Source organism: Anopheles funestus, chromosome 2RL (genome assembly GCF_943734845.2).
Source record: "Anopheles funestus chromosome 2RL, idAnoFuneDA-416_04, whole genome shotgun sequence".
Classification (NCBI taxonomy): Eukaryota; Metazoa; Arthropoda; class Insecta; order Diptera; family Culicidae; genus Anopheles; species Anopheles funestus.
Genome location: NC_064598.1, coordinates 17,058,431 through 17,071,580, shown reverse-complemented (window position 1 = coordinate 17,071,580; position 13,150 = coordinate 17,058,431). Strand labels below are relative to the sequence as shown.

Here is a 13,150-nt window from a genome sequence, read left to right as displayed (position 1 = left end):
TAACCTCTAGCACGACTTGTGAAACGAATTCTGACTCGCGTTCAAACTGGTATCAGGGGTGTTCCGTTATTATTGCTCTTCTTCGCATCCTACTGACGAGATGCGTGACGAGGTGACTTCAAATTCGAACTGCGCCATGAATGAGCAAAAATAAAACGCTCCCAGTACCGATCCAGACGTCTGCGGGAGTGAATGGTTCTGAGCATAAAGACGACCTTCTCTGGGCTTAAGAGGTGGTTCGCGATGAAGGCGCTAAAACATTGTAAGTATCATCGGACCGCACCACAACAGTTTGATGGGCCAAAAACCAGTTTGGTCAGTTCGTCGAGACGATTGCTAAGACGAAAAGCACACACCGTGCGCGCAGTAAAGGCGCATGATAGCGTTTGTACTTTATTTGTGTCTTTTATTTTAATGTGCTTAAGATATGGGACCACTTACGGTGAAGGTGGTGTTGATGCATCTGTTGCTGCTGCTACATACGACGCACGGTCAGCATGAAGAAAGTCGACTGGTTTGCTACTTTACGAACTGGTCCCCGGACAGGGCCGGTGAATACGCGTTCAATGTCAATGACATACCGGTCGACCTCTGCACCCATCTCACGTACACGTTTGCCGGTGTGGACGAGCATACGTTCGAGCTGAAGCCCACCAACCGGAAGTTCGACATTCTTGAGCAAGGGTACGAGAAGTTTGCCAACCTGAAGAAAGAGCACCCGGAGTTGAGGCTTTCGCTAGCGGTCGGTGGATGGGCGCACGGTGCGGAACCGTTCCAAAAGATGGCTGCCACACTGAATGGGCGTGAAATATTTATTACGAGTGTGATTGAATTTTTGAAGCGCTACGACTTCGATGGTATCGAAATTGTGTGGCTATGGCCGGGTAGTCCGGAACGTGGTGGAACAACCAGTGATAAGGACAATCTGTATTTGCTAATATCAGAGCTAAAGAGTGCGTTCCGGGAGGTGGGAAATGATCATTGGGATGTGGTCGTGCAAGTCCCGATCGATCGGTACCGGATCGATCTTGGCTATCATCAGAGTCAGCTGTGCAGGTAAGTTGTGTACGGTGGTGTGTGGCGATCGTTCCAATCTCACAAACAACCCGTTTCTATGCGTTACGTAGAGTGGCCGACTATTTGTACGTGACCGGGTACGATCTTCGTGGTTCGTGGAATGGATACACCGATGTGCACAGCCCCATGAACAATCGTCTGTTCGATACTGGCGCCCTGATGAATTTAAACGTTAAGGGAGGCGTACAGCAATGGATGAAGAGTGGTTGCCCGGCGAAAAAGATCGTACTAGGTGTGCCACTGTTTGGACGGACGTACACGCTGGAAAGTAGTGCAGCGCATGGACTGATGGCACCGATCACTGGACCTGGAACGCCTGGACCATACACGGCGGAAGGTGGCTACCGGGGTTACTTTGAAATTTGTGAGGAAATGAAACAATCCGAATGGACGTCCGACTGGGACGAACGGGGCCAATGCCCGTTCGCGTATCGGGACAATCAGTGGGTCGGTTATGAGAATGAAATTTCCCTCGCAGAGAAAGCCAACTATGCCAAGTTCCAGAAATTGGCCGGTGTGTATGCATTCTCTCTAGATCTGGACGATTACAAGGGCAAATGCGGTGCTCGGTATCCGTTGTTAACGGCGCTGCGCGATGCGTACAAGCCGAAAAAATTATGCGCAAAGGATGAAGGAGATGATTTTGCCATTTTCCGTGAACCGTGTGACTTAGCCTAATGAAAATCATTGATTGTAAGTTAGGTTTTGTCGTAATGCATGTGACGAACCATTAAGACAGTGCAGTACCAGAGCCGAACGTTTACTATCTTCCTAAAAGTGATTGCGTATAATGACCGAAATTTTGGTCAATCTAAATCAGATCATTTAATATGATCCTCTTTCATGTGTTAAAAAACTCTCTTAAATGTGTAAGGAAAAGATGTTCAAGATGATTATGTAAATTGCCCATTTCTGGTGTAAATTAAAGTGCCACAAACATTGCCAGCAACTCCATTGCAACAACACAATCAACAGGCTACGGCTGCTTCATCTTTTAATCCGAACCAATATGAGATTGTTAATTAAGATTTTGAAATTTGATATCACCGCTTTCAGAGGTGTCAAACACAGACAATTGTTCGAGTTAATGCAAATTTCCGTATTCAATTTTTTATAGATCTTTTAAATAAGACTCCATCAATTTCAACCTCAACGAAATTTTACTTTTTAAACACAAACATTATGTTGTCGCTTACTTCCATTTTCAAGAAGTTTGACGACATCTTTCGCTTCTATCATTAGCAAGTGTGACCTCACTGTTTTTTTTTTGAGATAATAAACTCTTGATTAAGAGTAGATCGTAGAACAGATGCCACATTCGATTGACCGCTTGTTAAACAAACTTGTTATATTTTGAAAATAACATAAAAAACAACAAACGTTTACCGCCTGAAATAATAAAAAAAAACGGCGCCTGAACCATCTCCACATTCATGCATAATGCATATTGCATTCCAGTAGCTAAAACAGTACCGTTGTTCATAAAGCACATATAGTGAAACTATCGTTTTGTTTGTGTTTCAGTTGCATACACGTACTGATACAATCTGATCGGTTTTATTACCCAGAATTTCCCACTGGTTTACCAAACAAACAGGTTTTCCAATTCACCCGGCTTTACGTGGACGGTAAATAGCTTCACGATCGCGTTGCATACTATAGTGAGCCGTCCACGAGGTAACACGTATTGGGCCCGCTTCTGTCTCATCTCCGGTCTCAAATCGTACGGATGGTGAGAATGTTTTAAAATCTTGTGATACCATAACAAACTACTACCAACAATTAGCTGTCCAAAATGGCGCGTTTGATTAAAGCTTTTCTTGTGTGCTGCGTAGCGTTGGGTAAGATGAATTAGTTTTATTTTATAGCTCGATTGCGCAAATCTTATTCTAAAACGAGCGTCACTTTGTCCATGTGTTTGATTTTCAGTTGTCGAAACACGTTTCGTTTGTCACTATACGACATGGTCGCGCGATCGCCCGGACGACGGTTCGTTCCAGATCAATGACATCCCGGGCAATCTCTGTTCGCACGTCGTGTACAACTTCCTGGGTGTTAATGAAACCTCGTACGAGCTGGAACTGCTGCAACCAGAGTACGATATCGGCGAGCGTGGTTTGGAACGTTTCGCCGCATTGAAAGATCAGTTTCCGCACCTGAAGCTACTGATTGCGGTCGGTGGATGGGCGCACGGTGGTGCGAAGTTTAGTGAGATGGCAAAGTTTCGCACTCGGCGTAACCAATTCATCGGAAGTGTGATGAAGTTCCTGCATCAGTACCGGCTCGATGGCATTGAGCTGGTATGGTTGTATCCGGGTAACTTCGATCGTGGCGGTGCGGTAGAAGACAAGGACACCTTTCTGTACTTGGTTACGGAACTGTCCAAGGTTATACGGGATGAATCGAAGCAGTGGGAAGTGGTGATACAGGTTCCCGTTGACATATCCCGTATGGCTGTCGGTTATCATCAGGAGGAGTTGTGTGCGGCGGCCGATTTCGTACACATGGTCGGGTATGATCTGCGCGGCTGGTGGAACAACTTTGCCGATGTACACAGTCCGCTAGCACCGAGACCGAACGATCTAGTGATGGAAAGCTTCGAGCATGTGAACGTAGGCGACGGTGTGGACGATTGGCTTTCGAAGGGTTGTCCCCCGCAAAAGGTTACGCTTGGAGTTGCCCTCTTTGGACGAACGTATATGCTGGATGATCCTCTGGATAATACTATCGGTGCAGTTACGATCGGAGCGGGTGATCCTGGCCCATACAGCAACGAACCAGGATATCTGGGATATTGTGAGTTTTGTCAAAACCTAACCAGCAACGAATGGACAAAAAAGTGGGACGATGTGGGACTCTGCCCATACGCCTACACCGAAACGACATGGATCGGTTACGAGGATGAACGATCACTGCAGGAAAAGATCAACTACGTGAAGCGAAAGGGTCTCGGTGGGTTGTTTGCATTCTCGCTCGATTTGGACGATTACAGAGGATCCTGCGGTGAACCGTTTGCGCTCACCAGATTTCTCTCCAAGTATCACGACGAGACGAAGATAAAAGATTGGCACATTTTTGTTTCAACCACTGAGAAAAAGGAAATAAAAACAACTGGCTCGAAATAAGGTGAGACGGTACGGTAGAATACGCTGCACATAGCAAATGTACTTAGGATGAGATTTTACAAATAAAATAATATACCTGACACTTTATATGTTTTCGTCAGTGTTGGATGTTTTAACAACAATTATCTGGTGAGCTATTATTTGTACAAAACCGGTTATAATTATTCTGGGCTGGTGCCAAGCAGCGGTGTAAACTAATGAACAAGACTTAAGCAGGGTAACCCCTGCTCGTTAGGTTGGAATTCCATCTTTCAACAGAGAGCTAACAATCTGCGTTAAAGCACAACAATATGTGGGAAGCAACGAAGGCGGAGCACTTCCGACAACTTGTCAACCCAAGTCAAGCTGCAGTGCGTTCGGGAAAACCCTTTACGAACAAAGTTGTATGATCAATATTGGAGCTTTACTTGGAGTATATCACAGTCGCAAAACGATGATAATACAGAGGTAGGTACAAAAAAAACCTACTACATTCTACGCCACGTCATCACTAAGTTACCTTAGGGCATGATATGGCACGCAATTGTTAGACGAAAACTCATATCTCTACCGGACACACCGATGGCGTCTGTCCCTGTATTTTGCTAATTGTGCTATTTTTTGTGTCTATCTCTAAAATTAACCATGGAGGTAGGATGCTCTCGCACTTTTGCGCATACTTTAACTCTCTGTCGGTTTTGCTTCTTGCTCTTCTCCGAATGCTCCGTGCGTCGTACGTCAGCGGGTACCCGCCCGTCCGCCTGCAACCCGCTAACCATTCCGCGGCTTATGCCAGCCTGCTAGGGAAACTCGTCCGTCACGGGACGTGTGAGATCGGTTTGGGAAATTCGGCAACCACCTTAGCCGCAGCAGCAACAGACCGGGTTGGCCAGTGAGTGAATCTTCGAGCATCGTCCGAGACGCACGTTGTACGTGATCTACTTTGCGGTAATTTTTTGTGTTTCTTCTCCAAGTACCGTCAACCGTTTCGGGAAATTTGCACTGTAGTGAACAGTGAGCTGGATAATTGCACAACAACGCAAAACCGTTCTGTGCGTACGATCGAGTACGATCGATAATGAACAGTGGTGCACATAAATTTTGAGCACAATCAAAAGTGATCTTGGTGCTGGGTTTTTAACCATCATTTTATAAGATATACGCCTTCAAAATCATCAAAATCAATAGCTATGCTAGCTGCCGTGTTTTTCGTGCTGTTGTGTAATGTGTTTCAAATGAAGTGAAATTTGCTTCCGTGAATCCACTGCTACAAAATAGGAAGCTTCTATGCTTGCAAAATTAAATAAAAAAAGTGTAAAATTTGTGCAAATGTTGTGCCTGCAAGTGGTTGAATTTGATGATTTATTAAAATGGAGGAAACGAAAAAAAACTCCAACTAAAAGCAATTCATGTGTTACAGCGCGTTATGGAACACTGTTGCCGAGTGCATTAATATGATGAATTGAAATATTTTCTTCCTGTCGTTTTACAGTCATATGTAAGTGGAATAAAGGCGGAACCTAACGAAGTGAGCAACGATGCGACGAATTTCAGTGTGGGTCCTGTTGGGCCTAGCGCTGTTTACCCTTAGCACAGCGGGTAAGTATGTCTAGACAAACTACTGCAAAGGATCAGCTGGCAAGAATGCGAGTCAAGTGCAAAAAAAAAAAAATAAGACCGCGCCGTACGATGCTACAGCAGTCGCGAGAATGTAGTGAAAATTGCAGGTTATATAATTTTATTATGCAACTTCTGCCACTGCCTCTGATGAATGTGGTGGGCCCGGTGAGAATATGCGCGATCGCGAAACCGAGCAATTTTGGTGTGTACGAACAGCACCAAGCACGGGGTGACGATGCGTGGCGGCCGATGACGGTTGTTTGCGGCGGGTGGTTGGGCCAACCACATTGCCATCGCTGTGGGGCGCTACAGGGTCGTCCAACAGGCAAGAGGTTAGGGATTTATTTTTAACCTATTTCGAACTCCTTCCTAACGGGGGTTTTTGTGAGCTTCTAGACATGGATATATATACTTATACTAGAAAATGTGGCGGGGTTTTCCGTACTTGTCGGTTGCTGCCTTGGCCAAAAAAGCTAGCTGCAGATTTGATTTTTATATTTCACAAAATAAAACACCCCTTTTTAATCTCATTCCGATCCGATGGCGCTAGATCCGTGCCATGATTTTGCCTTGATGTGCCAGGAAGAAAAAAATTGTCATTCTCTGTGACGCCTTTACATGGCCGGTGGTGCTTTTCGGCGGTGGCGGTGAATAAGTGTTTGACATGAGTGAACCATAATATGACAGTGGCAGCGTATGATCGAGTCAATCCGTCCGTCTAAAGAAATGTGTAATATTTCTCAAACAATGCTATATTGCTGAATCGGCAATAAATTCACTGTTGGCGGCCTTGATGATGCCACGACCACCGGGGACGCTTAGCCGGTGGAAGGGAACTTCAATTATCGGCTTACTCACAAACGGTCGGTTAATACACAGCACATCTTCACAACCATTTGGAGATGAGCTGCTTAAAAGGATATTTTTAGGAGACTGTTGTCATAGTCGAATGGACGGTTTGCTGCTTCCCTTTTGTGAAATAACATTTGCCGCCATGAGGATCAGAATAATATAGCTGCAGTTTTCATATCTAATGAAAATGTTTTCTTTACCTTATACGATATTTTTTTGAGTTAGACTAATTTGTTTAGAATTACAGATATAAATTCAATTACTACTAGGGAATAATCAGTATCAAACTTGATAACAGTTACGATTTACATGTGGAAAGAAATTCAACCGAAAAGCGCACCAGGCGCACAAAATCATTCTTTAATTGCTCTTTTCTATAATTAAACGTCGAGGAGCGTAAAAAATGGGTAGACTCAGATCTCTGTTTGATAATAACTACGATGGAATGATGCTATAAGAAATGTCATCTTCGTTAGAATTTTCAGCAGACTATCGCAAGCAACGCACTGAATCATATAGAAAATACTACAGCGTTACCGAAAAATGTCGTGAAAAGAAAATTGTAAAATTTGTAGAAAGTACCATGCGTCTCCATTGTACATTACGAACGCCCTCGACCAAACTGCATTCGGTGATTGTACCGTTTGGCGTCATTAGTGTCCCTTGTATGATCTTGACACACATTTTCATGGTCCAGTGCTGTACCGTATTCGACACGCGCAAGACTTCCATCAGGGTCACTATTTTTAAATAGAGATTAATATAGCATCGATGGAAATAGGAGCGTAGATGCGCCATCTGCGTGAAATCAAAACGGTCTCAAACGACATCTGTAAGCGTACGTTTCGCGCTCAATGTAGATAACGTCGTTTTGCGCCTATCACTCCAAATCGTGATGCAATGCGACACGCGTGCGAACGATGTCATCGATGTATTTTTGCACATTCTAGAAACGATGCATCATTTTACAGGATTAGATCGTAATAAAGCGCGCTTTGTTGATATCGTTTCTCTTTCGCACAGGATTACAGGTACAAGCTGAAACGCCAACCGAGTACGAATGCAGACCATACATTGAGAAAGCAATTCAGGATCTCAAGTCCGAATCAGGTAATAGGCGTGATGGCTATCGTAACACCGATAACACCGTCTAACGATCGTCTCTTTTAGCGGAAGGTGCTGACGAAAATGCCAGTATAGAAAATACGATCGATGTGACAAGCCAGGAAGAGGAGGACAATACGGCAGCGGAGGAAGTGAGTACCGAGGAAACGGACACAGCTACGGACGATGTTTCGGAAGAGATAACTCCCTCGGAAGAGGTACAGGAGCAGTTGTTCGCTGACAAAGCGGAGGATGAAGCTGCCGAATCGGACCAGGCGGTTGACGGAGAGTCGGAAAATGTAGAAGAAACGGAAGAAACCGAACAGGAGGACGAGCAGGAGCAAGAGGATGAGGACGGAGATGAAGCTGAAGATAACAACCAGGATGAGCAGGAAGACGAGGAAGACGCTACCGAAGAGAATGTTCAATCTGAGGAAACTGAACAGACAGTGTCCGAGGAGACGGAACAGTCTGATGATGTCCAAACGGAATCGGAAGAGTTGACCTCCGAGGAATCGGCTAACCAGGTGCTGGACGACAATGCAGATGATGATGATGATGATGATGATGAGAATGACGACGAGGAAGCGAATGAAGATGTAGCTACGGAGGAAGTTACTCAATCCGCGGAGGAAGCTACCGAGAGTCAGGAAAAGGAAACTGACGCTGATGATGATGATGATGACGACGAAAAGGATGATGAGGAGGTAAACATACATTTTTGCTTGATATATTTGTCTCTTGCCCTAATGCCATGGCGCCCTTATAAGAGCGTACCATGATCACATTTCCATCGGACTCGTGAAAGCTTACTGTACCCAGATTTTTCGACGCGAACCCATACCATTCTCGCTTGTTGTACCGTTAATTGCCACACTGTGACCATTCCGTGCTTGTTTCTCCTTGTCGGCTTTTTCAGCATTAGTCATTGCTTTTTATTCGTTCGTATACAACAAACTTTATAGTACTTTCAATTTAATAATGTTAGGATGATGATGATGATGAAGACGAGACGGCAGAAAATGTAGATGATGAGACCAAATCAGAGGAAAATAATGATGACGAAGATGATGATGAAGAAGAAGACGATGATGATGATGATGATGATGATGATGAGGAAGAAAAAAAAGAACAAAACAATAGTGAAGATGATGAGGATGATGATCTTGAAGAGGAAAATGCCGTTAAAGGATCATATGACGATCGTGATCAGGTCGATGATGATCAGGAAGATGATGACGATGATGATGATCGTGAAGAGGAAAATGCCGTTAAAGGATCGTATGACGATCGTGAACAGGTTGATGATGATCAGGAAGATGATGATGATGTTTCTGCAGAAGTTGCAGATACCGTCTCAGAGGAGGATAGTGAAAATGATGAAGTAGTCGATAGTTCTGAGGACACCAATCAGAATGAGAATGAAGATTTGGTAAGACGTTGAGAATAGAATTGTGGTTTCGCTTTGCTAAACTAGTGCATTTTCGTCAGGAAGGAACAAACTCGGAGGAAGAGGAAACTGACAAAGACACAGATAACGACGATGAAGATGAAGAAACTTTGACCGAAGATTCTGTCGCTAGTGGTGAGGAACCTAAAACAGAAGAAGATGAACCAACCAGTAAGGAAGTTGAAGATGATGACGATGACGATGAGAATTTAAGTGAAGAAACGGAACGTGATACAGTGGAAGGCAGTACTACAGCAAGCGAGGAGGTATGAGTAATGGCAATGGTTCACTAGGCGCAGAAAATGTCTAAAATCTCTGATAACTGATGCTCAGTGAAAAAGTGTTCTAGAGTGGCAGTGGCAGGGTGGCATCGATTGATCGTTTCATTCACTTGCAGGAGAATGATGAGCCTGAACCTGCGGTTGATGAGCAATCCGAAGAGCAAATGGTTGACAGTCAGGAAGATGAATCTACTGCTCAGGATGAAGCATCTACTGAAGAGACTGCTGACGAGAGCAGCGAAGATGCAACCACCGTAGAGGATGTAGAAGCAACCTCTCAGGAGCAGGAAGAACAAAGTGCTGAAGAGCCATCCGATGGCCAGGAAGCTGCTGAAGAGAGTGCTGAGGAAGCTGAGGCAGAATCTGCTGAACAAGAAGCACCAGCAACCGATGCGGAAGATGAAAGCGAAGAGGAGGTCGCGGTGAAGCAGGACTCGGAGGAATCTTTGGCCCAGGATGGGGAAGAAAGTGTTGAGAAAGCATCCGAAGAAACCGAAACTGACTCAAAGGAGGAGTCGTTCCCGGAGGAAGATCTGCTATTGGTAATGAAAATATTGCTTTATCTATTTTATAAGCACGAGCTGTTCAACGATGGCGCGTAGTGATCCATTTGCAGATCTCTAGGCTAGCCAACTTGTATGCGCTATAATTTCATACATCTTATCTGTCTATCTACGTGTCTCACCAGGAGTACGAAATTCCATCGAATCTTAGAGATACTACGCACATCTACGAACTGCTGAATATCAACGACGACGCATCCGCCCGGGAGAAGGCCCTGCAAGATACGGCCGACGTGATCTTGCGTGATCTTAAGCGTATCTACGACAATTCGATCAAACCCCTCGAAACCTTGTACAAGTATCGCGATCTCAGCAATCGTCACTTTGGCGATCCGGAAATATTTTCGAAACCGCTCGTACTGTTCATGGGTCCGTGGAGCGGTGGCAAATCAACCATTCTGAACTACCTTACACACAATGAGTACACGCCTAACTCTGTGCGGACAGGTATGTATGAGCGGATCGTGCGGTACGATCACAAATTAGAGCAAAGCAATGGCTCCGTTGTGGATGCTATTTAACGAGAATGTCTCCACCCTGTAGGTGCTGAACCGTCGCCCGCATACTTTAACATTTTAATGCACGGTGACGAGCCGGAGGTTTTGGATGGTACCCAGCTGGCCGCCGATTGGACTTTTTCGGGATTGCAAAAGTTTGGACAGGGTCTGCTTGACCGTCTGCGTGGTCAGAAACTGCCCAACCAGCTGCTAGAAAGGGTAAGTAAGTAATGTTTGTAAGTTTGTGATACTATTTCACTACGTTCACAACGGTGCCGAAGAGCAACATAGGCGTTTGAATAGTCCTTGCGGCATTTATTACCACTCTGCGGGTAGCTAGCAGCTGTTGCGGTGTCGATCTAGGTTGACATTTCGTGCATCACGCACTCTCGCCGGATTGCGAAAGAACTGCTCAAAATAGATTGTCTGTCTCTTCGTTCTATTTTTACGTTACGCTTCTCGCGAGTAACGAGCTTAACTTTCACTGCCAACAGGCAGTTTGCAAGCGTCCCTTTTCTTTGCCGATTAGAGCTCTTGACCCTAGCTAACGTGCACTCATTGCCGATTCCGTCCATGATGCGCCGTTGCAGGTTAACATTGTGGAAATTCCAGGCATTTTGGAAGTCCGGAAACAGGTGTCCAAGTACTTCCCATTCAACGATGCCTGCCAGTGGTTTATTGATCGCGCTGACATCATCTTCCTGGTGTACGACCCATCCAAGCTGGATGTTGGACCAGAAACTGAAGCCATCCTGGACCAGCTCAAGGGACGAGAATATCAGGTAAAGTTGCGGTAGTATTCTGTAGGAAAACTTACAGCATTATAACGATTCCTTATTCTACCCCACCAACGTAGACACGAATCCTGCTAAACAAAGCTGATCAAGTGAAACCTGAGGAGCTGCTGCGAGTCCAGAGTGCCCTGATCTGGAACATTTCTCCGCTGATGTCGTCGGCGCAACCACCGGTCATGTACACGGTGTCTCTATGGTCCAATCCATTCGAAGTAGGAGCACCCGTCCGTCTGCTGCAAGCACAGGAGCGAACTTTGCTGCTCGATCTTGGTCAGGCTATTGATCGACGAATTGAGAACAAAATTGCCAGTGCGCGTAGGTTTGCGGTAAGTCAGCACCACTTTTCTAGCTTTTGTGTCAGTGTTAAGCAAATTTTGTTTCTGCAAAATGTTGTAGGTTCGTGTTCGCAATCACGCTAAGATGGTCGACTGCTACCTCACGACGTACTACAACCACAAGACGCTGTTCGGTAACAAGAAGCAGGTATCCGAGAAAATCATTGCCAACCCGCAGGACTATCACATCTACGAGGGCCTTTCGACGTTGACCAACATTTCTCGATACGATCTACCCGATCCAGAAGTTTATCGGGATTTCTTCCATCTGAACCCACTGTACGAGTTCAAGAAGCTCTCCGAAACGTGCACTTACTTCCGCGGCTGTCCGATCAACAAACTCGACGTTGCGATTGCGTACGAGCTGCCCGAACTGGTCGGCAAGTACAAGAAAATGTCGGAGGCTGCTCTTGCTAAGCTGGATGTACTCACGCCCACATCCGATTTCGGCAAGGGGAAATCGAATAGTTGAGCGAAGGGCACGCTATTTTGTACGATCGATAAACTTGCATTCAGTGCGTAATGTTAAAGTAGTGTAGTATGGTATATATTTATTTATTTATTTTTTTCATTTTCCCTAACGAACCTTCTACTACTTCCTATCGTCGTAGGTTTAATGTCTCTGAAATATCCCAGCTTGGAGACATTAAAACACAAATCTATGCTTTTATTATTTTCCCTCTTTCCTTCTAATTCTTAGACGTTTGAAGGTTGTATCGGAACGAACCTAACAAACCATAATTAATTGAAACTGCTTCTGCTGCTCACAAAGTGAATAGCTCGTGTTACGGGATATTGAACGATAAGGAAATTGTCGATGAAAAAAGGAGTGTTTGCCGTTTTCTTAAAAAAAATATTAGAAAAGAACATACAAGTTGTCTGAATTTCTCAGACAACAAAACATCAAGTCGCACACGCAGCTGAACAATATCTTATACCAGAGGCTATCCTCTACAACGATAGCGAAAAAGAAGTGTGGATCGAAAACGAAAACATGTAGTTTGCCTATGTGATAAATGATGGCTCAGAGCATAAGAAGACATTGCAATGTATAGTTTATATCGATGCACGCTAATGCGGCTGCAACAGCAAGGAAGATGAACTATCGAAACCAGAGTTATGTTTGGTGCAATTTGTGACTCTAGACCAGACTGATTGATACAGGCGAACGCAATGCTACAACTCGGAAAACAGGGCAATACTATCGCCAACATTCGAAAAACAAACCAAGAGAAAGTTGAATAAAAATTGTAAAACCAATACAAAAACAAGATACTATTAGCGTTGCTTCAATTTCGTCCTTTGTATTAAGTAAAGCACCACAATGCTCTTGACTAAGCGACATGATCGATGGTAACCTTCTTTACACCATATCACAAGATTTGCGAAATAAACAGCAGCGCGGTAACAGAAAGAAGAGATAGCAGTGATATCTAGTGCAAAGATTTTTTTTGTAAAAAGATGTTATGCAAA

At 44.6% G+C, this 13,150-nt stretch overlaps 2 protein-coding genes across 5 annotated transcripts; both read left to right on the top strand.

Moving 5' to 3' along the window:
• The first annotated feature begins 18 nt into the window (after positions 1–18).
• Positions 19–4,289, top strand: LOC125764866 (probable chitinase 10). The gene is made up of 5 exons (XM_049429500.1): positions 19–262; positions 426–1,056; positions 1,128–1,749; positions 2,675–2,705; positions 3,007–4,289. Exons 1-5 carry the CDS (start codon positions 193–195, stop codon positions 4,200–4,202), a joined length of 2,550 nt encoding a protein of 849 aa, XP_049285457.1. The 5' UTR covers positions 19–192; the 3' UTR covers positions 4,203–4,289.
• Positions 4,290–4,983: 694 nt separating this feature from the next.
• LOC125762237 (sarcalumenin) lies at positions 4,984–12,948 on the top strand. 4 transcript variants are annotated; one of them, XM_049424103.1, is made up of 13 exons: positions 4,999–5,129; positions 5,674–5,780; positions 7,677–7,763; positions 7,824–8,464; positions 8,746–8,970; positions 9,058–9,189; positions 9,249–9,473; positions 9,605–10,030; positions 10,177–10,498; positions 10,595–10,767; positions 11,139–11,330; positions 11,405–11,668; positions 11,739–12,948. In XM_049424103.1, exons 2-13 carry the CDS (start codon positions 5,720–5,722, stop codon positions 12,147–12,149), a joined length of 3,159 nt encoding a protein of 1,052 aa, XP_049280060.1. In that variant the 5' UTR covers positions 4,999–5,129; positions 5,674–5,719; the 3' UTR covers positions 12,150–12,948. The 4 variants fall into 4 exon arrangements, with proteins under 4 accessions (XP_049280059.1, XP_049280060.1, XP_049280058.1 ...); XM_049424102.1 differs by having other exon boundaries at positions 4,984–5,110; positions 8,746–9,189; XM_049424101.1 differs by having other exon boundaries at positions 8,746–9,189.
• Positions 12,949–13,150: the final 202 nt, after the last annotated feature.